Source organism: Microdochium trichocladiopsis, assembly GCF_020744255.1.
Source record: "Microdochium trichocladiopsis strain MPI-CAGE-CH-0230 chromosome Unknown B0I36scaffold_9, whole genome shotgun sequence".
In the NCBI taxonomy this organism is placed as follows: Eukaryota; Fungi; Ascomycota; class Sordariomycetes; order Xylariales; family Microdochiaceae; genus Microdochium; species Microdochium trichocladiopsis.
The window spans coordinates 1,097,283-1,120,570 of record NW_025763552.1 but is presented as its reverse complement, the minus strand read 5'-3'; the positions used below and the strand labels follow the sequence as shown (position 1 = coordinate 1,120,570).

Genomic DNA, 23,288 nt, shown 5'->3' with positions numbered 1-23,288 from the left:
GAGCCGACCAGATGAAAGTGCCAAAATAGACAGCTGAAGGGGACACTGTGGCCAGCTGAAGCCACCGCATTAGGCGTGTTCAGGCGGCACAACACGAGCTGAACTGAATCACTGCAAATGAGTCCTAATGAGTATGTCTTGTGTTCAATGGTTTAAATGGACCGAGAAAAAAGCGGCTCAAATGCCAAGAGTCTCAATGTAACCCGATGTAGCACCTTATATCTCGAATCTTCCATCATGATCCCGCACATACACCCTATCGCTGTGGCATCGCCGGTTACGCTGCACATGGGAGCGCCACCTCTTCCGCAAAGCCAGCGGTTTAATTCGCCCGCGCCGTGCCCTACAGCCTGTGGTTCTTGTCTGTATCGCATCAGCTCTCGGCACGGCCAGCCACAAATGTGATGCCAAGATAAGGGGAAACCAACATACGGCACACGCAGCTCATGCAAAGCCCCAGATTTGGACCATGTCTGTGCACTGCCGGTGATGGAAGTAACTCGTGGCGGCATCGATACGTGTAGTAGTCGCCACCGGCGGCATGGATGGCGCCTCCGCCCTGGCCTCCGGATCCTCCGCCAGAGGTATTGCCGGACGTGCTGCCGGAGCTTTGCTTGCTGATGCTGCTGCCATTTTTGTTCCTTTTCTAGTTTGAAGACAGTATGGCTGTAAGACCCCGGATGTCGTCTTGACAGAGTGGATGCGTGGGCTGTTTGATGGAATATCTCCGGGTACGGAGGGTGATTCAGGATACGCCTGGGGTATATGGAGATGTGCTGGCCGTGGAGATTGTCTATGCTGTTCCTCATGCCCTCACAAGATAAGACGGACTACGCACGTCTTTATACGACATAACAATAACTTCTCATGGCAGGAAACATCGACGAGGGCACTCGCGATGAGGCATCAGGAACAACGTGGACGCCAAGGCATGCTCATCGCGACGCAACTCATGCTTGACGATGTGATGTCCACTCACCAGTCTCTTATATGGGCATGGTTCGACGCAAGCCCTCTTGGTCAGTGCCTTTAATCGAGCAGAGAATCATTCTTGGCTCCAAGCCTTGTTGAAACCACGAAGCTGTTTAGGACGCGACACAATGGTCATCGGTGAATTTGACAGTGATACAGCAACGCTCACAAATTATAAACAACTGCGCATACTGCTCGTAATTGTTGGCTGTGCAGCGAGTAGTCGTCTTTTGGTGCTTCCGCCGGGTTTACAAAACGACAAATGTAGGGCGTGAGGGCCCCCAGGGGTCGTAGCTCATCAAGACCCGTGGCTTCAAGCAATGCCCATCAGCGGATACCACAGCCGTCCTGCACAGATGGCATGTCGGACGCGGTCTCGTGTCTGCACTTATTTCCGACTCTCCACGTTGTTTCATGGGGAAACGCAAGTTGGGCCAAGCCTGCTGCTGTGTCGCATGTCGACACTCGCCATCACTATGAGTGGCCAAACCAGTGTCCCCTCTCCCTTGTAGGCCTATTGTTGTAAGTGCAAGTTGACAAGAACCGAGGTTCGATGAGGGACTATGGTCACTATGGTTCCCCCCCATAGTACCTCGAGCATTTGCTTGTCATGACTCGGACATGCGCCTCATACAGACCTGCACTCCACCGTCCGAATCCTCACTACTGCCAGACACAGAAGCCACGTCGTCCCTCGAGTCTTCATAATCCAGGACCGGCGCAGTCCAGGGGACCAGGCTCCACGCGAAGGAGTAATCCTCTGGAGGGTCGATGCCAACCGCATCGGCCTCTTCAGTGCTGTGGTATGAGCGGATGAGCGGAACAAGCTCTGGGCACACGCTCTGTGCACCCTGGAGTGCGCTGCCGTACTTGCCGCCGCGCAGTGTGACATCTGCCCCGCGGTCGAGCAGCGTCTTGACGATTCGCTCCCGGTGGGTGCCAGACAAGTAAGGGGACGTGCAGGCGGCCTGCAGCGCGGTGCCGTCCGGCCTGGTCTGCGCGTTGACATCTGCGCCCTTGTCCAGGAGCTCGAGGAGAGTGTTGAACGCCGTCACTGCTTGCTCGTCTCCCCGGCCATAAGTCAGGAGCTCGACGAGAGTGCGAAGCGGCCTCCCTGCTCGCTCGTCTTCCGGGCTATAAGGAGTGGCCGTCTCGCTGCCACACCGTTGCGAGGCGCAGAGGGCCTGAAGGGCCGTACCGAACTGGCCCCCCTGGGTATTGACATTGGCACCTCGCTGCAGCAGAGTGTGGACGACAGCCCACCAGCCTCGATGGCACGCAGCCTGGAAGGCGGACCCGTAGTGCGACGAGGGCACACATGCATTAACATCGGCTCCGTGCTCGAGCAACGTCGTGACAAAGTCGCGGACAGCGGCTTCGGTCCCCCGGCGCGACGCGCAGGCGGCCTGCAGGGGCGTGCCAGACCACGCGTGCTGCACATTGACGTCGGCGCCTTTCTCGATCAGCCAGCGGCCGAGGTCAAAGTGGCCCTGGTCACATGCGTTCTGCAAGGCCGATCCCATGGTCCCAGCCGGCGCAGTGACGTCCGCACCGAGGGCAACGAGATGACGACAGACTTCGTCGCTACGGCTTCGGCAGGCCATCTGGAGAGCTGTGGCCCGGTGGTCGGGAACGTTGACGTCGACCCCGCGGCCGACCAGGAACGACACAATGCCACATGTCTCTTCCTGGTCGCGAGGTCGCAAGGGCTCGTCGCAACTCGCGAACAGATACGTCGGCCCGTGCTCCACGAACGAGGCGTCGTCGACGTGGTCCGACAGTATCAAGACCACCTCTTTGGTCAAGAGACAGGCCCGCTCGAGATGCTCAGGCTTGGGCCTCGCACCAAAGTCCAGGATCGTGGTCAGGCACTTCTTGTCGCCCTCGGCAGCCTTGGCTATCGCGACCTTGAGAGCCTGCGGGTCCTCGTCAGGTAACACACCAGCCTCACAGAGCTGTGAAACAACATCTGCGCGACCCAGCTCGATGGCCCGGCAAAGCACGCAGCGCCGATATCGCGTGGAGCTGTCGTGCAAGACGATGGAGGCTCCCCTCTCCAGCAGGATGGCCACCATTCTCGCATTCTCCAGAACAAGCTCCAACAGTGTCACGTCCGGACCGTGCCGCTGGCGGAAGACGCGGTTGATGTCGAGGCCGCTGCTCAAGAGGCCAAGGAGTGCGTCTACTTCGGTTTGATGATTTGTCTCTGTACTCTGCTCATGCTGCCGGAGGGCGGGCTGCGAGTCTGGCCGCCCGCCGTGCCAGAGCACCGAGGCAGTTCGGAAATTGCAACGTAGCATAGCGTACTCGAACGGCGTCCGACCAAGGTCGTCCAAGGGTTCCGTATATCCGCCATGATGAATCAGGTTGCGCACAACTTCGGTAAAGCCATTCGCGGCTGCGCGTTGGAGAATCCACTGGTTCTTCTCGGCGTCAACGACTACATTTGGATCAGCCTGCTTCTCCAAGAGGACCTTGGCTACACGCGGCAGGTCCCTTTCTGTGGCTGCCACGAGCGCTGGGACCCGCCAGACTAGGGGTGCCGTGTGCGACCAGAAGTCTTGAGTGGCGTCGTTGGGCAGTGGTTCTGGCCATATTCCGCGGCGCCATCTGTACCCGGAGTCGTCGGCTCTCCCGTCGTGCAGAACAATCTGGTGCAAGAGGATAGGATGGTCCATTAGTGTCAAAAGGAACTGGATGCTCGCGTCCTCGTCAAATTCACCATGGAGCCCCAGGGATGTGCAGACTTGGTGCCACTTGGCACAGTCCATGGTCGACAGAAACTCGACGTCGGGGAACTGAGTTGCACAGGACTCGGCGTGGTCTAGCAGGTGTTCTGCGGCGTAGCGCAGGAACGGAGACTCCTTGCCGTCCTCGTCGGTCGGTGTAGCGGGTGGAGTCTCCCTTGCGCGCACCATTGGGGACGAGAGGTAAAACTTTCGGCATATCTTCTTGAGGCGGTTGTGGCAGGACGCGCTGTCATGTGGGATATCTCCAAAAAGCTCTTGGAGGCCGTCGCCGTTGACAAAGAAGTCTCTGACCGTCTCGTGGACGAACTCGACCTCGAAAAGCCGATAGCGGCCTTTAGCCTCGGCCAGGCCTCTCGAAGTGCTCGTGATGAAATGCTGCAGCACGTCGGGTGTCATGGAGTCCCGGTCCCAAGGCTCCAGATCTTCGCCAGACTCAATGGCAAGGCCGGTTGTGATTGCTTGATAGTACTCTTCCGGTGACAGTGTCTCTTTTGCGTAGAGCAGCCATTGAACGCAGAGCCTGAGCTCCTCTATGTCGCCCTCGTCCCGCCGGAGAATGTCCTTGAACAGATCGCTGAGTTGAAGCGGAAGATTGGTGAAGCGGTTGACTAGAGCCCGTGGACTGAGCCTACCACGCCGCTTATCTTGCAGTAGGCTAGTAGTGACGAGGACGGCCCAGAGAAAAACGCCCTTTGCCTTGTCGATGACGTGCTGGCAGACACCTTCCCGGCTGTCCTCGGGCCACTCCTCAAGCTCGGCGTAGACGTAGCTCTCGAGGTCTTCCATGTGGCCCTCTTCGTCCTCCAGCACCAAGAACAGCCCTTTCCGGACGTCGACTACTGGAAACGGCCGGCTGGAGAAGCAGACACGAAGCCTCACGGCGCTCGCGAAGGAGCTCCGGGCCAGCCGCTGAAAGTACCTCACCATTGCCGATCCTTCGGTCTCGTTGCATTCGTCGAGGGCGTCGATGAACATGGTCAAGCCTTGACCGCCGAGCTGTGCCACTGCGTCAGTCGTCAGCTTCTGAAGCTTGCCAAGCGACCACCCGGTGTGGTGTATGTGCTCGGGCAGGTCGTCGTCGAGTAGCGTCTGAAGGTGAGGCGCTTTTGTGAAGAGCTGATACAGTATTGACCGAAACATTCCGATCGTCGACTTCTCCAAGTCTCCTCCACGAGCGTGGAAGAAGAAGCTCAGCACAATCTCGTTCCTGTCCAGGGACTCCTTTCGAGCAGTCGAGCAGAGAAACTTCATTATGGTGGACTTTCCAACACCAGCCTTGCCCCTGACCCAGAGGAAGCCGTGATGTGCCAGCTGCTGCTTGGGGTCCTGCCACCCCAGGTAGGCGTCCGTCTCGAGGATCCAAGCACAAGTATCGTCGTGTGGATCGCTGACGCCGTCGAGTCTGGCGTCTATCTGCTCAAAGAACAGGCTTTCGAGCCACTTTTTGCGGTTGAATTTTCGCAACAGCAAAACTGTGCAGCCAGCAGCGTCCGGGTTAGCACAAGACACGTCGAATCAGAGAGCAGTCGGTCCATATTCACCTGACGGCTCCGGTTCCTCGACAACAACATCATCGCCAGGTGATGGTTGGGCCGGCGGAGCGCTGTGCGACAGAAACAGCTTGGCGAATGCAGCTGCGGTTGCGGCAGCATATGGCTGCCACTCCTTCTTCTTGTGCGAGTCGGCATAGTCGCAGACCCCTCGCACTGTCAGACTGGGGAAATCGTGTTTGAGCCCGGCAGCCTCCATCTCGATGCAGAGGGCGCCATGGGTCTGCCCGATATGGTCCCGCAGGCCTGCATGCTTCACGACCTGATCTCCAGAGGCAATCGTTCCATAGTGGATGACTGGCTCATCCGTGTGTTCCCGGCGCTGCCTGGCGATAAGCTTGGTGTGGTCGCAGGCGGCGCAGTCCCTAGACTCGTCTTCGTGGTCGTAGGACTCGTGGTAGAGGTTATCGTGCAGCAGGGCCCTGTCAAGGACCGGCACGAGCGAGGGCCTAGCGGCTCGCATGTTGTCTAGTATAGCGCCGATGGCCCCTGGCTCTACACTGGCCTGCATGAGAGCCAGAGTAGTCCCGATGCTCGAGTGCACGTTGTATGCCGCCGCCGCAGTGTGGACGAACTGTCCATTCTTGACTTCTCTGCCCAGATCGTGCTGGACCACGCGCAGCCCGACAACAATATCGCCCAGCCTTACATCGGCAGGTGAAGGGACCCCTCCGGCGATACCGATCAGGAGCAAGAGCTGGATGCTGGGGAAGCTGCGGCGCATATGGACGGCGACGTTTGCGGCGCTGTTGTTGCCGTAATCACCAGAGGGCAGCGACGCCATGACGACATTGTGCTGGTGGATCCGACCAAAGACATAGGCATTGTAGTCGTCGCGGTCTCGCGGGAGCGTGTCATGCTGCTCGTCCAGGCAAGCCAGGGCCGCGCGGAGCTCGAGCGGCAGGGCGCTAACCCAGCCCACCGTGTAGTCATCGCGCCTGAGACGCCGTCTCGAGTGGGCGCTTCGTGGTCTCGAGTCCACGCTGCCGCTTCGCGCTGGGGAGTCAACGGCGAGCAGTGGTGGATGCCACTGCCCTGCCAGAGGGGTTTGCAGGTGTGCCCGACCGAGATCTTCCACCATCCTCACAAGATCGTCGTGGATCCGCACAGCCAGAGGCGGATCCTACACGCGTGACGGGCAAGTGCCGTTGGCTGACACGGCGGCTGTCGTGGAGAAAGGACTTCAAGCCTGACAGGTCATTCCGCAGAGGGACGAGACAACATGACCCCTCTCTCTCTCAAACCCCTGGAACAAGCATGGATGTTGTTATTAGTCATCACGGCAATGATGGGCTGGACACAATCTATTGAAGCCTGTCATGCCTAAAATAAACTGTAAGCTCGGCAGCCGGCCCTTTTACTCCGGCCCCCAACCCCAGCCACGACGCGGCCGTCGTGCATCTGCGCTGCGCTGTGCGTACAAGCCGAGAATTTCAGCACCGAGGACGAGTACCCAGCTGCCGACTAGGAGTTCGAGAGGGCGCCTTCGAAGCAGCTGGGATTATTATACAAAGCCCCTTTCTTTAGCGTCTAGATCAACCATAATATTCAGGAAGTCTTGCTGAATAATCGAATTATTATAGATGCCCTGTGCAGAATGAAATGTTGGGCCTCGTAGTACACTATTGACCTCGGACCGGGACAAGGCTTGAGAAACACTAGAACTCATAGAGTGGAGGCTGCACATTACTCGTGCCCCTAGAAGGCCGACGACAAGTTCATGCACGACCCAGGATCTCGCCGTAGACAGCGGCTTGGCGGACATGGCCGCCAGCGTCCATGATCAGCGGTAGCCAGCCCCCCGTTCCGTGAGTTCGATATAACAGCCAAGCTTAAGGAAATAGCGTAATAGAATCCTGTTGCTGAGCATCAAAACAGCACACGAAACACTAGCTCTTTGTCGCCAACCCAACTAAATATTGATGATGCCCATCTTTCTCGCCAAGATGCCCACACATGTCTTATGTTCGAGATCAAGCTTAGACCAGGGAAGTTTTGTCTTGAGACTCAGCTCTCGCTCGCCCGGTCCAAGGGCTTGGTTATATTGAGTCAGGTCGAATGCAGCACTGTTGTAGAACTCCTGGATCCTGGACGCCAAGGGGTGCCCGCCGGCGTTGTTAAACACGTCGTAGAGCGCGCTCCATAGCCGCTCGCGATCGGAGTCGTCTGCAGCGCCGTCGGATGAGCTGCCGTTGTCGCCCGTCCATGCCTCTGGATGCGTCAGGTGCTCGGCTGCACGAATGTCGACTTCGCCAACGAGGTTGGACATCGAGACGAGGCATTGTTGCTATATAGGCTTGTGAGAAGATTGGTTCTTGGCGGCGCGCTGGTCGCCGGACTGAGTGCCACGCTTAAACTTACGTCCATGATGCGCCATAAGCGGTAGTCCTTGACAGTTGCTGTCCACAGCGGTGGGCTACAGGACCAGTGAGTAAGCGGGTCGAGCGGGTGCAAGTCGAGAACCAGCCGCAGCGGTGCTGGCCCAGGCGTGCTCCCCTGCCTGGTTGTCCATCGTTTTTTTTGGTTTTTTTGGTTGGGGGGGGGGGGGGTGAGGCGAGCCATGACTTACTTGGAGCACAGTAGCGTGTTGCCACCGCGAGCCTTCCACGTGAGCCGCAGATTCTGGTTCGTCGTCTTCTCGCCTTCGGCGTGCTCGGTCGCGTCAACGCTGCTGGTGCTGAAACCCGCGGTGACGTAGGGGCTCGATATGCTCAATCCTGCGGCGAGCTTGATGGAATCCTTGAACGACGCAAGGCTGCTGTTGTCATGGCTGTCGAACAAGCGGGAGCTGGTGAGCTCTCCGCCAAGCGTGAACTGTAGAGCAAAGACATTGCCTGGCAAGGGCGAGTCAGCCGGCGGCGGCAGCGGCTGGCATGATGACACATGAGAGCGGGAGAGAGATTGTCTCACCAAAGTCTCGATACCACCGGTCCATGTCTGCGACAGTCGAGACGCCCAAGGCCCGACTTTTGGCCTCGGTCGTGAGCTGCAAAGAGTAGGCGTCTAGCTCGATGGTGGCGCGGGGAAACTGGAGAGGGTCAAAAGGCGATCAACATCCAGGGCCTGTGCTGAGAGCAAAAGCCTGTTCATGAGGCGCACCTTGTAAGCGACGTGCACGGCTTGAACGGTGCTGGCCTCAATTGTCTTAGCCGCCTCAGAGCTCTGCTTCTCATATGCAGCCGCTGCCGTGGCCAAGACGCCCATGGTACCGCCTCCGCTGAAGATCATCACTCGTCAGTGGAAAAGCCTGGTTCACAACTTGTCATTCCTGTCCTGGGTTACAAACCCAAGAAGGCTCTTACCCGGAGGCCTTGATGGCCTGTTGGCTGAAGCCCGAGTCTGCCATCTCTCGCTCGAGGGCACTGCGTGTCTCGGTGACGTCGACTGTCGCATCGTCGCTTATGTAGAATGGCGGGAGTGGCAGCACAACGCCCTGTATGCATTGAGCCGCTGGTTAGCATGGCGGCCAAGTAGGCTTCTGTCCTGGAGCGGAAATAGCGCGAACCTTGTCATTCGATACACCATTAGGTGTCTCGCCGGCTGCACCCAACGGCGGAGCGATATCAAAGGCTGGATTGCTGTCAGTGAGTGACGGGCAAAGCCTCTTCTTCCCGGACCGAGGCACCCCGACCCACCTTTCTTCCTTGCCTTCATCATGACATTGCCCCTGTTATACCACCCGTGCAGAGCACGCGTGTTCCTCAGAACGTAGTCCCACTGGCCCTCGGTCAAATCCAGTGGCTCCTTGGTGAATTCGCTCGGCACGCTGAGAGTGGCATCAAGATCAGTCACCCACCTATGCAGACACAGGTCAAACCCGATCCCGGTGGTCGAGACTCACCTCGCCGCGGCGGTGATAACCATCGAGTCCGAACGGAGCGAGTCGAGCGTGCTAGACAGCTTCTTCAAGTCACCCACCTTGGCCGCCCCGCTCTGGTCGACAACCAGGAGCTTCTCAATCTCCTCCTGGTACTTGGCGGGGCTGACGGCCGGGGCCGTGGGTGTGGCCTTGAAGCCATTCAAGATGAGCTCAATCTTGACAGTCGGTATCTCTGCAGACGTCTTCTCGCTGCTCTCTAGGTCGTCCTTTTGGGAGCGTATGTCCTGGAAACACAAGGCTCAGTACCTTGCGCGCGGAATGTGAAGATCAGTGACAGGATATCAGAAGCACAAACTCACTACGCCGCGAAGTGACATGTAGTACGATAACGTGGTTTCGTCGCCGACAAAGGCCGAGCCCTCGGCCGTGAACTTGAGCTTTGCCGAACTGCAAGGGGAGGTCACAACGCGAAGTGTGTCAGCGTTTCTGCAACCCAGCCATGCTTACAGAGGCTATGCCAGCCAGCATCACAAATACATAGCAGCACGGGTCCGGATATCAGCAAGGCGGATCTTATCGGCGTCGCCGCCGGCAAAGGCGCTGCTTGGGAAAGAGGGAAAGACTGTGCCATCCTTGCTGACGAGAACGAGTTGGAACCGGGGCCAGGCGGCCGTGTTCGTCTCTGCCATGATGGGCTTTGCAGGATTGCCTGAGAGCTCTGGAGAAAATTGGGAAGGACTGTGAGAGAGGAGCTTGTGAGGCGAGGCGATGAGAGGCGACTTGACTTGATCGAATGGGCGGGACTTGCAAGTGCTGGATTATCAGTGTTTCTTGTACTTATCCCGCTTGGAATCAGAGTGATTGATGCAAACATGCAGCGCCAGTAAACTCTCGTCGTGGAGATGGACCACAGGCAGGGATGGATGGAACACCGGAACCACTAGTCTGATGCCAGCTGAAAGCTGAGGTCTCACATATTTTATGTTGCCCAGCGGCAGGCTGTCTCGGTCAAGTCCACTTACCAAGTCACTAGCCATGGATGTAAGTTTCATGGACAACAAAGTGGCTAGCTAAGGCTCCGTTTGCACCGGAATCAAAGCATCTCTGACGTGCTGCACAGCCCAAGGCGGCCGTCTGCAGCTCAAAGCGGCTTTCACGAGCACAGCTGAACTGGATCTGGCTCCTGCCGGACTCACCGCTGCATGCGACAGCAGTCTCAGAGGGCATGAATGTCTCCAGCATGAGCCACCGCCGAGATGGCCACCTTATAGCTAGCATGTTCCGGGTTGGCGGTCGCTGCTGTGTCGAGCTGGAGTATCGAGTGAATATATAAAGTAGACCGTCCACCCCTAGGGACCTCTTCCATCAGCACAGATTTAAGCTGCCATCCCAAAGATACCACCCTACCATGTCTCCATTTCTACATCATCACTCTAGACGTTATTCGGGCTCAACGCCAGATCCGATAGTCATGGGTCCCGAAACAGTCGAATGGGCGCCCAACGAGGAGGACGGACCATTGAAGGCTGCGTTCCAGAGCGTTTGCGTCACGTCTCTGGACAAGGTCATGCCCAAGGCGCCCGACGGCAAGACGAATCGGTTCATCCTCCAGACGCAGGGCTATCAAGGTAAGCAAGCCATGCCCCAGGGACCGCCGCCGCCGCGCGCTGCCGCCGAGCATTAACCGTCGAGTAGACATCTATGCGTACGTAACGGAGGGCAAGACTCTTGAAGCCTCACGCGAGAAGTTTGAAGCGGACCTGCCGGAAAAGGCCTTGGAAAAGGTCACTGCGGTGGACCCTGATGCCTACGATGTACGTGCCTTTACCGCGGCTTTGCACAGCCCGCGAGACTTTTTGGGACCAGCACTGACTGGGCCTTGCAGCACCTGCGCAATACGACCAACAACGTTGCCGCTCATACCCGGGAATTTAGCGAGAATGGTCTTGACCGTCTAGGTGAGCGATGATCGTGTGCGACAGCCGGCCACTTAGACACAAGGCTGACATGCAAGCTATGGAAAGTGTTGTCGGCGAACAACGCGATTGTCTATGCAGATGAATGCATCAATATGCTCCACGAGGACAAGGACCTCAGTCTCTGGAAGCATCTCGATGTCATTCTCGAGCCAAAGTATAGTGTCGAGGGCGCTGTTCTCGACGATGGCTTCCACGACGCGCGTGATATGGCGCGTGCCGCTGTCCAGTCCATGTCCGAGACCGCCCAGAAAATGGCCGACGACGCGACACAAATGGTCGCACTGCTCGGTGATGTAAGTTTCGCAGTGGGATCCCCTCTGCGTAGCGAACAGCTCTTGGGCGTGCGCGGCTCGTGATTACGGGGACGGAAATATCCTAACGCGAGACGCCCCGTCGTTCTAGTTCCACCGCACTACCTCGACCGACGCGACAGCCGTGTCCCTGATCAAGCGCAACTGGCTGGACGGCAGCGACGGCAAGCGGCCGTACACTGAGATTGTCGGTGCCGAGATTGCTCGCCTCCACCAGGCCATCATCGACGACACAGCACGGCGTGACGCTGCAAAGGACGAGTGGGTGCGTGAACCCTTCTGATGTTCCCTGCACATGAGGCTCGATGTTTCCCTCGGCCTAGGCGTGTACGCTAACCAGAGCGATTCCGCGCGCCGTCAGGACACGAATGACACGAGTGCCAAGATCATCGGCTTCCTCGGTTGCTTCATTCCCAGCATGCCGGTGACAAACGCTATAGTCAATGAAATGGGTGCAGAGATCAACTATCAAAGGCTCACGAACTTGGTCGCAAGCGAGCAAGAGGCAGAAAAGGCAATCATGAAGGCACATGAGCTCGTGCGAGCCCTGGTCATGCACTTCAAGGACCTGGTGGCCAAGATGGCAGCGGCTCTTAATGCGATGACAGAGCTGCAGGACCTATTCAAGGCGCAAGGCGCAAATTTCAAGGCCATTGACACTGCCCTCGGCAAGCTTGGGCAAGGCGTTCGCAGTGATTACGCAATGATGCGGAAGCTATACATCAAGGCTGGCATCCGGGACGCCCTGGAAAAACTGAAACAGGTAAGGACCCAGGATAGATGAGTGTTGCCCTTGGTTTCTCCTTGCTACTATGCCGAGTCCAGTTACTTACGGTCTCATAGATCAAAGAACTCGCGCAGGAGTTTCAGAGGGGTGCTAGGCCTGAATTCCTCACTGCGGACAAGATCCTGAAGGCCTGAGGTTCATCTATCGCTGGAAAGGCTGCCAGGCGTCTAAGACGCGCTATTATCCAACGCGGCCGGTCTGGCTGGCAAGCAGCAGGGAACTGCGCAATTCCTGGGGCGCCTCCCGCATGACAGCGTAAAGCTTTGCAAGCAACAAGGCATCGACAGAGGTCGAGTCACCTGCGCTTTCATAACAAGCTCGGGAAAAGCGTCGAGTGGGAGGGGTAGACAACGTAGCTACATGGACGGCAAGTCGTGATATCACGCAAGGGGCAAGAGTTGGTTAGGCTTTTACAGGACTTTCGCCACCGAATCGAATACAGAGGTTGGCCTGGTTACTGGGAGGAGGTAGTTTTAGTATGGGATTATGTGTAATTACACCGCGGACTGCGGATTAACTTCTGGTAACCAATTTGTGACCAAGACAGCCGCATAGGCAAGCAGGGTTTGTGGAGGGCGCGGCGCCCCAAGGACTCGAAAGCACGATGGGCATTTCGAACACGCTGGGCTGCCAAGCGTGGCGTCGGTTACGGCACCGCCAAGCAGAGGCCTAGGGGGTAAGCGCCCCTGGTACAGGGGGAAATGGTCGAGTGTGCGACCAGTCCCTGCCTGTCTCGCGAAAGCCCTCAAGTGATCTTTCGAAGGAATGCACAGATCGGCGTAACTTCTGTCCGAACCACGCTCAACATGGCTTTGTCTGTCCTACTTCGCCGCGCGATCCCTTTAGAAGCCTTGAGACGTCAGCGCTCTGCACCTGCAAAGTACGCTCGTGATAGCCCGGGCACAGGAGCCGAATTAATTTTGTATCATGCAGGCTTACGGTCAGCTGCTGCAACAGGTCGCCCCACAGAGTATCAACGATCGCAAGTATAAAACCGCAGTGAAGATTCTGGCCACCACAATACGTGCTCAAACCTGGAACCCAGATTCGTTGCCAATCCCATTGGAAAACTGTCAGCGCCTAAAAGACACCGCAATCTGCCACCGCTACAATGAAGCTGTGCACCCTGGCAATTGCCCTTGTCGGCTCCCCTTTCATCTCCGCAAACCCGCTCCCTGGACCACAGCCAGCTCCTCTTGTCGCCACAGAGTCCAATCACGAAACGCGACACGAATCCCCTGGCCAAGTGACCACACTGCTCCACAAGCGTAAGGCATGTACACTCGTCCGACCTGCTCCAGGCACAAGCTCGATCCCGTGCCGTGCTCGTCCAGGTACCGTGTATCCCATCGTGGCCACGCTGTCTGTGGGGTCGTCGGCGACAATACTGTGCAAGACCTTGGGTAGTCAATATCAGGGCACAAGGTATGATTCCTCTGTCATGTGCATTTTGTCAAGGATATCCCTGCTGATAAAAGTGCGGTGGGGGCCAATGAAATAGTGTCTGGGAGTTCGTCAATCCGCCAAGCGGGCAAGACTGCTACATCAGCGCCTTCCACGTGCGAAATGGCTGTGATGGTGAGTTATCTTAGTCGTTCCACAAAGATGAGGAGTGATCTTTATGGGGGTTGGGCGCACGGCTGCTGATTGTCTTGATGTCTGCTCTAGACTCTGTGCGATGGTGCTGATCGGGATTCCGTGGCGTGGCTGGCATGCGGCTGTCGCGTGCATTGCCTCGCCAAATACTCGAGTATTTTGGTATCACCAGGACGGGATCACATGGGGAACATCGTGTGGAATGTGAAGTGCCCACAGGCTCGAATGTCCTGTAACCAGCATGTCGCGATTCAGACTGAGCGCAACCATCGTAGAACTAACAGCAATCGTGCATGGAATGCACTCCAGTTCTCTGTGCTACCGCACCCTCTCTACCGCGGCTGTTTGTCCCTTTTCCTGTGTCACTAATACGGGCGGTTTCGATTACACCAGAATCCATGCCAAGAGCTTTCTTTTGATGAGGCTGTTTGTTCCGGTTGCACAGAGTGCTCAACGTACGGAGAAGCGTGTGTCACGAGGATCAGCATGGTCCTCTCTTGTCTACTAGAGTACTGAGCGTACCTATCGTCAGTCATTCACGTTTCCGGGCGCCATCTCCTTACATAAAGAGTTCCGGACGCTGGCATGATTTTCGACCTGGCACACACACACCGACAATTTCCTCCCTATGAAACTGCACTGGTATGCAGCCTCGATTTTCATATGCGACCGTCCATGCTGAACACTTCAACCGAGCTTAGCACTTTCTATTACGATAAATCGCAGCCATGGAGCCTCCTCCCCGCCCGACTCAGCGCAGATGTGTCAAGTGCGATGCCGTATTGGTCCCTGAGGATATAGCCGACGGAATGTTCCCCGCGTATGCCGGTGGTAGCTTCCTGCGAAGCCGAGAGATACCCCGGGCCTGTCTGTTCTGCCGGGTCCAAGGACAAATCTGGGATCAGCTCGATTTCCACCGTGACGAGCTCGTCGCAAACAACGAGGGCCGGCACAGGGCGCAGCTATACGACATGACAGGAAAGGCCAGGTCGAGGAACTGGTCGAGCTATTTCGCCACGAGGCCTGCAGGGACCTTGTCGTGCAGTTGGTGGGTAGATGGGAGCCCTATCGCGCGGATATCCACAGAGCCAGAACAGAATGGTTCAAGCCAGCACGCATCGCCGCCGACCAGAGAGGGAGGTCTGCAGAAAGTTGGGCAGAGACGTTCTCGCACAGCATTCAGAGCCTGAACAAGGCACTGTACGAGTGGCTTCAGGAATTGTGTGCCATGGATCTTGGGCGGTCGGATTGGCTGTCTACTTTCCGTCAAAACCGGGCACAGGAGTAAGGGGAAGGAGTATAGAGCAGCAGCGTCCGCCTTGCTACCCATTACAATGGCGAATAGAGCCGTGATGAAATTGGCGAGGGACGCTTCATGTCGTTTCTACTCCCCTTTGTGTAATCGTGGTACTCCCGTTTTCAATGTCCATCTCCTGCCAATCTTTCCAGACCATGCCAGTCGGAGCTTCCAAGCCGTGGAGTAGACGAAGTGGTCTCTCGTGATCCAGTCTTGTTGTCTAAGGGCAAGTAGGGCACTTTTCAAGCGGGAAGTATGTAGATGATGCCCTTCGCAGTGACCCTGCTGCATCCCATAAAGCGGAGGAACTGCTCCGCCACGACGGCCATCGCGCAGTGCGCCTAGAAAACCACAAGATTGTGGAGCTATGCTCGGTCGTCCGATTTCAGGGGTGTCAGCGGCAAAATCAACGTAGCAGCCGCCCGTCAGCCACGTGTGGTGATGGACCCTGTCGCCTGTCAGACCTTGCTCGGCACGCCGGCGCGCTGGAACCCAGCCGAGTTCCTGGCCTGCAAAACTTTGCATTGGCTGGTGGCGCACTAATTAGCCGAGGCGGACCGCCCTAAGAATGATTGTAGCGGGCTGTACATAGCGCCTGTTTTCGGCTGGGTCGCCTCGCTTGCCGAGTCGCTCGTGCACCGTCAAGACCATGCCTCGGGCGCCTTTAGCGCGTGGCGAGCCTTTTGTAGCCCCAGATCGATCCACTGAACATAGCTCTTCCGATACGACCCTGCGGTGGATAGTTGCAAGATTCAGCCGCGGAAAACATAGATCTACCGCGGAACTTTCCGCGGTAGTGGGTTGCCACGGAGGCACGAAGATCTTGTCTGCTGCGTACAGATAGGCAAGAGTGCGATCCTGCGTGGACAGTACGGCGAGAGCCAGGACATGCATAGTATGACGATACCGACTCCAGATCCTCATCACTTGCATATCTGAGTAGCCAGTGAAATTGGCCGGAGGGGAAGTAATGCCGGGTGGCAGGCCTTCACGTGGCAGTGGCAGGTGGACAGGGGGGCGGAACCCTGGGAAGATCATCGAAGGACGACTGCTAATAGTGCAAGAGATTGCAAGCTTGTGGCGACGCCAAGGTTTTAGCTCCTGCTCTGGCCCCCATAAGCTCCACGTCAAAAAAAGAGAGCCTCAAAGTGGGGAGCGATAGCGTCGTCGATCGCGGAGCAGAGGCTGTGGTGGGTTTGTTGTATCCCCCACGAATGGACTTTGGAGCAAGCACTACTCCTGTTGGTCCCGAGTCACGTAGATAGTACAGGCTGTGCTGTGCTGCCTCGCAGAGATGTGCAGCTGATGCAGTGTCATGAGGCATCGCTCCGCCGACAATGCGCAGCGCTGTCGTCAGCCTCCCGCAGCCCGACCCCCACGAAAGCCCACCTGGCAGGGAGGACAGTGTTGGTTGGATGGCTCATGCCTCTATGCGCGCTGAGAAGCATCAATGCTCAAGCGCACCAGAAGTGGTCATATCTCTAGCCCTAATCCTTAGTGGTAAAGGATTGACTAGACATCTCACGAAAGCTCGGGGAGGGAGGGCCGTTCGCCTGCACGCCTGAGCTCGCACGCTTCAGCTGTGAAGCACGCTGATATCCACAATGTCACTGATTCATTCAAGCTGGCACAAAACCGGGATCACGGCGTGGGCCCCGCCGCCCATAGCACAAGCATAGGGCTAGACCCAGGGGCACCCCGCTGGTTGCGGGCCGCCGTCGTCGATAACTATGTAGAGTAGACGAGGGACTTCGGAGCGAGCGTCGAGGCCCATGCGCGCGGTTCCGGTTTCGAAAAGGGCGCCCGCTCCGAGTGTGACCCCGAGCGGCCTGTGCCACCCCCCACGCTCCGCTGGCGGCGGCCTCGCAGCGCCCGGAAATATTGGTATCTTGTTGCTTCCTCCGTGGGACGACAAACACCCTCCCGGTCTTTGCTTCATACAGCGCGCGGCTTCGTTACGCAACTGCTCACATCTGGACAAGATGCAGATTTCAGTTTCAATCGTCGTCGCTCTGCTCTCTCTTCTGTCTACCGCAGCTGCCCAGCTCCCACCAGGAACTCCGAAATGCGCTGTGGGTCCTCTCGCTGGGTGACAATACACGGCCCAATGTTGCAGTTGAGCTAACGATGCTGTCCATAGGTTCCCTGCTACATCACAGGTGCAACGGCTTCGACATGCCTGCTGGCGGATGTGGCCTGTCTTTGCAAGGACCTGACCTTCATCTCGTCCGTGGAGACATGCGTAAAGGCTAGCTGCATAGTCGAGGATGCTCTAGGTGAGGCTGCCAGCCTACTTCCTTGACACAGGGCTTTCCTTTTAACCATAGAGTTAGTCGTCAAGAACGCGTCGGCTACTGCATGTGGGATCGAGTCCACGAATGCCAGCCCTAACTTCGCGGTGACGTCGATCGTCATGTGCGGCTTGGCCATCTTCTTTACCATTATGCGCATCATATACCGGCAATGGCTCACGCAGCTGGGCCTCGGCGCCGACGACTGGACCACAATCATAACGGCCTTGAGCTGTATCCTGGCTGCGTACCTGAACACGCGCATGGCTGAATACGGAGTCGGCCAGGACATCTGGACTCTCACGCCATATCAGATCACCATGTTTGGCCAGATGTTCTGGTACCTGGCCATGGTGTACTTTCTCGATATCGCCCTACTAAAGCTGTCGATCCTCTTCTTTTTCCTCAGGATATTCCCAGATGCTACCTTCCGCCGGATTATATGGATAACAATAGTAGTGGTCGGCTTATTTGGGGCCGCCTATGTGCTGGCTGCCATGTTCCAATGCTGGCCAATCAGTTACAACTGGACGAAATGGAACGACCGCGACAACCAAGGCCAATGCGTAGATTACGCCCGTATTGCTTGGGCCAATGCCGCAGTGGGTATTGCCCTGGACTTCTGGATACTATACCTGCCGCTGTCCCAGATCTCGACGCTCAACATGGACTGGAGGAAAAAGCTTGGCATCTCCGCGAGTGAGTTTCCCCTTCCTCTCGCACAATCGGACGGAGGGTGATGGCGGAACTGACATGACTTTGTAGTGTTCGTGGTTGGCACCTTTGTCACAATCGTCTCCATTGTCCGGCTCGCATCTCTCATCCAGTTCAACAGCAGCGACAATGTCACACATGACACGGCCGGCATTGCGATGTGGTCGACTGTAGAGATCACCACTGGCGTCATCTGTACCTGCATGCCTACGAGTGCGTCTTGTTCTGTCGAAAGTCTCTCCTCATGTCAACTTCCTCACTAATTACGGATACTAAAGTGCGTCTCATCCTCGTTCGACTCTGGCCTAACATCTTCGGGTCGAGATCATCCACTAAGGCCTCCGATGGACCATATCCTCCTCGAAGTGGCGGTGGGTTTTCCTTCCGCAAAAGGGGCACCGCTGCAGGTGACGGAGGAAGCCACCCGCAGCAAGCCAAACGGTCGACCACCCATAGATCTGGTAGCCGCTTCTCCTCGTACGGACGCCCCACATCCTTCTTCAGCGGTCAGAACAGAGAGGGTGCCATGACCAGCCTCGGGTGTCCAGATCGCCTTGAGAGACTCGAGTCAATGGATGACGACGCCATCCAGCTCCGGCCAAACGTTGGTCACCCGTCTTCCCCGGTGTACTTGGCAGAGAGCACCTCTACATCAAGCTCGGAGCTCTATTTATCCGGGAGCGGAGCAGATCAGCAAGGGATCAAGGTCGTAACGACTGTGGAAGTCAAGCACTAGGGACTTTGCGTCAGGAGAATGTCCATGATGGAGATGAAAAGCCAAATGTCATGATAGTTTCCTCGTAAAGCTTAACCAATATGTGCCTTCGGATTGCTGCAGCGTGGCTGCGCTGTTCGCATCTGTCTTCGGGCAAACAGGCCTCGAATAAGCACTTACCCAAAATCGGACGATAGACACAGCAGCCTGCGTGAGGGGCAGTATCCCGTAGCACTTGAAGCAGTTGAGCATCATGAAAGCACATAGGGTTGGCCTGCAAGCCCTCATAGGACACATTTGGACTTTAGTACAACTCTGATGTATGAATCGATCATTCCCCTTCCAAACAAGAAAATATCACCTATAACACTCGTGGCAATGGATTCCCCACTCGTCCCCCCTGCAGCTTATAGCAGGAAATCTCGAGATATAGTGGCCGAAGCCAGCCGGTTCCTCAGAGCACGTCACTGACGACAGTGACCTTCCATAGCTGCCAGTGATGTTCGTCCTCGTCTATATGACGCTTCCGCTTACATCAAAGCCTCAAAGTCAGATGGAGCTGACACTAAGCACCAGGAGCAGCCCTTGGCATTGTTATGAAGCGAACCTTTTTCGGGCGCTCCCAAATGGCGCGTAGACTGGCCATCGAGCCGGTCGTAGGCCTTGCTCGTGACGTTCGCCGTTGTTTGAGACACGCGGAGCGCTACGGCCACTAGGAACCGCGAGCTCGCCAGGACCGCTGCCAGAATATGAGGGCGCGACACCCGCGTGAGGCTGCTGATGGTAGGCCGCCAACAGGACCAGGAGGACAGTCTCCGCAGCCGCGGGAGATGAGGTGAGTCGCCGTTTGGCTTCGAGTGCTACGGCCGTGGCCCGACCTGCCGGGCTGGTGGGACCTTCCCTGGAGGCAGAGGCATGTTACAGGGTCGCGATCCAAGTCCTGAAATTAGACCACCGCTGCGCGCTCAGCGGCCGCCAATATATCGACTAGCACCGCGTCATTCCGCCCCTCCGCCAGCATCAGTGCTGTGTGGCCTTCTTTGTCGCGAGCCATGATCTGGGCACCACGGCCAAGCAGTAGACGGACATTGCTGCGTCTACCATGTCTCGCAGCCTCCATCAAAGCAGATCGACCACGGTTATCACGAGCCTCCATGTCAGCGTGGTGACTAAGCAGTATGCTTAGCGCCCATTTAGGCCGCTTTTTGCTGCACTGCAACAGTGCCGTGGCTCCCATGCCGTCTACGCTGTCAATCTTCACGCCGTGGTGGAGCAGCACTTGGATGACCAGGTCATATCCTTCCGAAGCGGCCTCCACAAGCGCTGCTCGGCCATCCCTTGTGAGTGAAGGATTGTACCTGAGCAGAAGGTCTACCACACGCGCATGACCATGTCTAATCGCTGCGAAGAAAGCCGTGTCGTCATTGACAGAGCAGTCTCTTGTCTTGGCACCGCGTTCAAGCAGGAGCCCCACGACTTCCAGGTGGCCCTGCTGTGACGCAAGCTGCAAACCTTTGTGCTCACCATACGGATCGGTCTCATCTGCGAGACCATCACGATCGAGAGCAAGTTGTAAGATCGCTGTGCGACCAAGTGCGGCGGCGTGTACCTGAAGGGATAATGGAAACTTTTTTGACAACACTTGTGCGCCACGGTCGATAAGCGCTCCCGCAGCCCCTACATGGTTGTCTTCCACGGCGCAAAAGAGTGCTGTAAAGCCATACTTGTCATGAGCATCAATCTCACTGCCGTTATCCACAAGTAACGCGACTGTGTCCATGTGGCCATTGTGTGATGCCCACATCAACGCTGTTCGCGAGTTGTGATCTCTTGATTCAAGGTCGGCACCCTGCTCCACCAACAGCCTGACGATGCTCTCACGACCTTGGGAAGCCGCTTTGATAAGTGGTGCGACTCCGTCTTTGCGCATAATCTCCCGAAACTTGGCTTTGAAATCGGGGAGTCGTGCGCCGTGGCTCGTCAAAAGGGCAGCAGTTCTGTCGTCGCCGTGATGGTCGGCCCAGGATAGAGCAGTCACACCGTATTTGTCGGCAACGTTGACTTTGGCGCCATTTTGGAGCAACACGTCGACCACTTCCCATTGTCGATTCGCTGCAGCATGCCACAGCGGAGTTCTGTCCTCCTTGTCTGCAAAGTTAACTATGGCAAGCCTTCGGAAATGTTTCCGCCAGAAAGACTGGCGCTCGCGGACCTGCTTCAGGAGCTCTTCAACGAAATCAATATAGCCCTTTTCACTAGCCCATGAGAGGGACGTTCTTCCGTCTGGCATCGTCCGTTCCTCGGGCGATTTCGAGCCAGACAAGAAGATTGGGCGCAGCAGGCGTGTCAGCCCCAAAAAGCCTGCAAGAAGAAGAGGATGAGGTTTCACAGGGGCTTGTGGATGAGGTTTCACAGGGGTTTGTGGATGAGTTTGCACGATGATTACTGACAGTACTCGTTCGCGGAACTTCGATGCATCGGGGTGACTGTCCGCAAAAAGCCCGAGCCAGACCTGGCAGGCGCGCCCCTCGGCCTGGCAAAGCATATATGCCCAGTGCACTAAACTATCCTTAATCTTTCTCTGCGCTCGGCGAAAATGTATCGTCCAGTTCAACGCAGCGTAGTCCAGCAGTTCCAGCTTGTGGCGGCTCATGTCACGCCAAGACCGAAACGCAGGGATATACGAGTGCGGTGGCTCAGCATCGATCAACATGAGATAGTTGATGCATGTCTCGGCGAGGAGATTGTGCGAATCCCTCATGTCGAACGAGCGATGCCATGTTAGGTCATATGCACGCTTTCTTGTCGATGTGTTCTTCGGCCGAAGTAAGAACTCTTTGGCTGTCTGATGCATGAGGAAGACGTGGTCATCAATAACAATGACGAATAATCCACAAGCTTCTCTTATTGCGACTTTGATCTGGTCTGTTGAGAGGACGTCTTTCTCAAGTTCACTAAACGTCCGATGCGACTCGCTTCGAAACGCCAATGCTGTAGCCATTTCGCGCAAATGTAGTGGCTTCTCCGCTGCGAGGACAAGATGGAGGATCTGCCTGACCTTGTCGACTTGGCCGCTTCTCCGTAGAATCTTGTCGTATGCCTCATTAATGCCCGGGGGAATTCTATCGATTGTGCGGCGAAAATCGTCAAGGCTAAGTTTGTCGGACTCTTCCAAGTCGGCAAAGACGAGGTACACCCAGAGATAGGTCCGATTCTTAATGTTGGACATTTTGGTGGCCAACTCCCTTCGAAGAGCAGCAGGAAGGCTGAATCGTTGCCCTATCTGTTCAATGCGTTGCTGGATGACAATGGCAATTTCGCGTTCGATCTTATTTACCTCCTCTTCGCTTTCTCCGCTCAAGTGAATTGTAGGATGGATGTGCCCAAGCCCTTGAAAACCCGCTCGCATCTGGCCGTACGGACGGCTGGTGATAAGGAACTTGAGGCCCGGAATGCGCGTAGTCGTGTGTGGTTTGGTTAAAGCCTGCATGAGCAGAGTTCCATTACTGCACTCGTCCAAGGCATCCATGACGCACACAATGCTCGATTTCTCGGGGCTTGTGGTTTGATGGTGGTGAGCCGCTTCTATAAGGATATCCCAGAGCGCGTCAAACGAGATGAGAAGTCGGGACCCCGCTTCACGAACACGTTTGAGAATATTGTCCGTCATGAGCCCTGGTCTTTGAGTAAACAGCTGGTGTAGTATGCAGCATAGTGCACCCTCCATTGTCTTCTGGTCCTCAAAATCGTCCTTGAAGAAGAAGTAGCATAATGTTTCTTTGTCGCTAGGGAGCACATTGTCCACTAGGTGCCTCGTAAGGACAGATTTGCCACATCCTGGATCTGCCGAAACCCATAGCAGCGCGGAGCTTTGTGCCAGCCAGCGACGGAATAGTTGATGGGCTGTGAACCACTCGCACGTCCCTTGTGCTCGCTCTGGATTCCGATCTTTGCGTTCTCTGTAGTGACAGGTTCGCAAGCTTTGCAACAGGTCAGCTCGCAGCCTCGCCCCATACGGTTCGGGCGTGCTGTCATGATTGCGAATGTGATAATTGTCGCCGATATGGACTTTCGAGTTGCCGCTGGCAGTCACGCCTCCGGCGGAGTTTATCTTTGCCGCTCCCTTGCTTGGCATTGTTTGTCGCCTCCGAAATGACCGGACGGGGAAGGAGGACGGAGAAGGATGGAATGGAAGAAGAAGGATTAGAAAAGAAGAAGAAGGAAAGCAAGGCTCTGCGCTCTGCTCAGTGGCGCATGACACCGTCTTAGTCATATCCCAAGGCTCTCTCTGATAACATCAAAAAGCACACTGAGCAGGCATATGTTGCAAGGGTGCCTTGCAAACCGCAGATATATCCAATCAGCTGCACACGAACCCCTCCTTCCCATGGATTAGGCCGCTATCAGTGCTGCAGGTGTAAGGTGGCTCCCGCACTCACAGCCACTCTTGAAAATGCCTTGCAAAGGCGCAATATATGATGTGTTGTGGGGGCTAGAAAATAACGA

General features: G+C 56.4%; 9 protein-coding genes across 9 annotated transcripts; 4 read left to right on the top strand and 5 right to left on the bottom strand.

Moving 5' to 3' along the window:
* Positions 1–124: 124 nt before the first annotated feature.
* Positions 125–1,077, bottom strand: B0I36DRAFT_163846 (uncharacterized protein). Its single transcript, XM_046148698.1, has 2 exons — positions 429–1,077; positions 125–363 (listed from the first exon to the last, which is right to left on the bottom strand). Exons 1-2 carry the CDS (start codon positions 807–809, stop codon positions 217–219), a joined length of 528 nt encoding a protein of 175 aa, XP_046008254.1. The 5' UTR covers positions 810–1,077; the 3' UTR covers positions 125–216.
* Positions 1,078–1,817: 740 nt separating this feature from the next.
* Positions 1,818–2,588, bottom strand: B0I36DRAFT_205242 (ankyrin repeat-containing domain protein; the record flags this gene model as incomplete). Its single annotated transcript, XM_046148823.1, has 2 exons — positions 1,818–2,026; positions 2,135–2,588. Coding segments are annotated over 2 exons (663 nt in total), but the record flags the coding sequence as incomplete, so codon positions are not given.
* A 1,137-nt stretch (positions 2,589–3,725) lies between these two features.
* B0I36DRAFT_249958 (uncharacterized protein) lies at positions 3,726–6,353 on the bottom strand (the record flags this gene model as incomplete). The annotated part of the gene is made up of 3 exons (XM_046150515.1): positions 3,726–5,194; positions 5,264–5,609; positions 5,706–6,353. Coding segments are annotated over 3 exons (2,463 nt in total), but the record flags the coding sequence as incomplete, so codon positions are not given.
* An 831-nt stretch (positions 6,354–7,184) lies between these two features.
* Positions 7,185–9,781, bottom strand: B0I36DRAFT_366624 (uncharacterized protein; the record flags this gene model as incomplete). Its single annotated transcript, XM_046159329.1, has 11 exons — positions 7,185–7,559; positions 7,634–7,688; positions 7,842–8,106; positions 8,183–8,300; positions 8,372–8,489; positions 8,575–8,705; positions 8,778–8,842; positions 8,908–9,038; positions 9,114–9,376; positions 9,452–9,539; positions 9,630–9,781. The coding sequence occupies 11 exons, from the start codon at positions 9,779–9,781 to the stop codon at positions 7,185–7,187; spliced, it is 1,761 nt and encodes a 586-aa protein (XP_046008251.1).
* Positions 9,782–10,563: 782 nt separating this feature from the next.
* Positions 10,564–12,303, top strand: B0I36DRAFT_366623 (uncharacterized protein; the record flags this gene model as incomplete). The annotated part of the gene is made up of 7 exons (XM_046159328.1): positions 10,564–10,720; positions 10,788–10,906; positions 10,978–11,050; positions 11,117–11,364; positions 11,474–11,647; positions 11,744–12,145; positions 12,226–12,303. 7 exons carry the CDS (start codon positions 10,564–10,566, stop codon positions 12,301–12,303), a joined length of 1,251 nt encoding a protein of 416 aa, XP_046008250.1.
* Positions 12,304–13,225: 922 nt separating this feature from the next.
* On the top strand, positions 13,226–13,871 carry B0I36DRAFT_331884 (uncharacterized protein). The gene is made up of 3 exons (XM_046155038.1): positions 13,226–13,594; positions 13,671–13,747; positions 13,838–13,871. The coding sequence occupies exons 1-3, from the start codon at positions 13,281–13,283 to the stop codon at positions 13,855–13,857; spliced, it is 411 nt and encodes a 136-aa protein (XP_046008249.1). The 5' UTR covers positions 13,226–13,280; the 3' UTR covers positions 13,858–13,871.
* Positions 13,872–17,232: 3,361 nt separating this feature from the next.
* Positions 17,233–18,803, top strand: B0I36DRAFT_250182 (uncharacterized protein; the record flags this gene model as incomplete). The annotated part of the gene is made up of 4 exons (XM_046150526.1): positions 17,233–17,338; positions 17,396–18,052; positions 18,119–18,280; positions 18,346–18,803. Coding segments are annotated over 4 exons (1,383 nt in total), but the record flags the coding sequence as incomplete, so codon positions are not given.
* Positions 18,804–19,905: 1,102 nt separating this feature from the next.
* On the top strand, positions 19,906–20,417 carry B0I36DRAFT_331883 (uncharacterized protein). The gene has a single exon (XM_046155037.1). The coding sequence runs from the start codon at positions 19,961–19,963 to the stop codon at positions 20,168–20,170; it is 210 nt and encodes a 69-aa protein (XP_046008247.1). The 5' UTR covers positions 19,906–19,960; the 3' UTR covers positions 20,171–20,417.
* Positions 20,418–20,477: 60 nt separating this feature from the next.
* On the bottom strand, positions 20,478–22,959 carry B0I36DRAFT_274320 (uncharacterized protein; the record flags this gene model as incomplete). The annotated part of the gene is made up of 2 exons (XM_046151349.1): positions 21,270–22,959; positions 20,478–21,176 (listed from the first exon to the last, which is right to left on the bottom strand). Coding segments are annotated over exons 1-2 (2,346 nt in total), but the record flags the coding sequence as incomplete, so codon positions are not given.
* Positions 22,960–23,288: the final 329 nt, after the last annotated feature.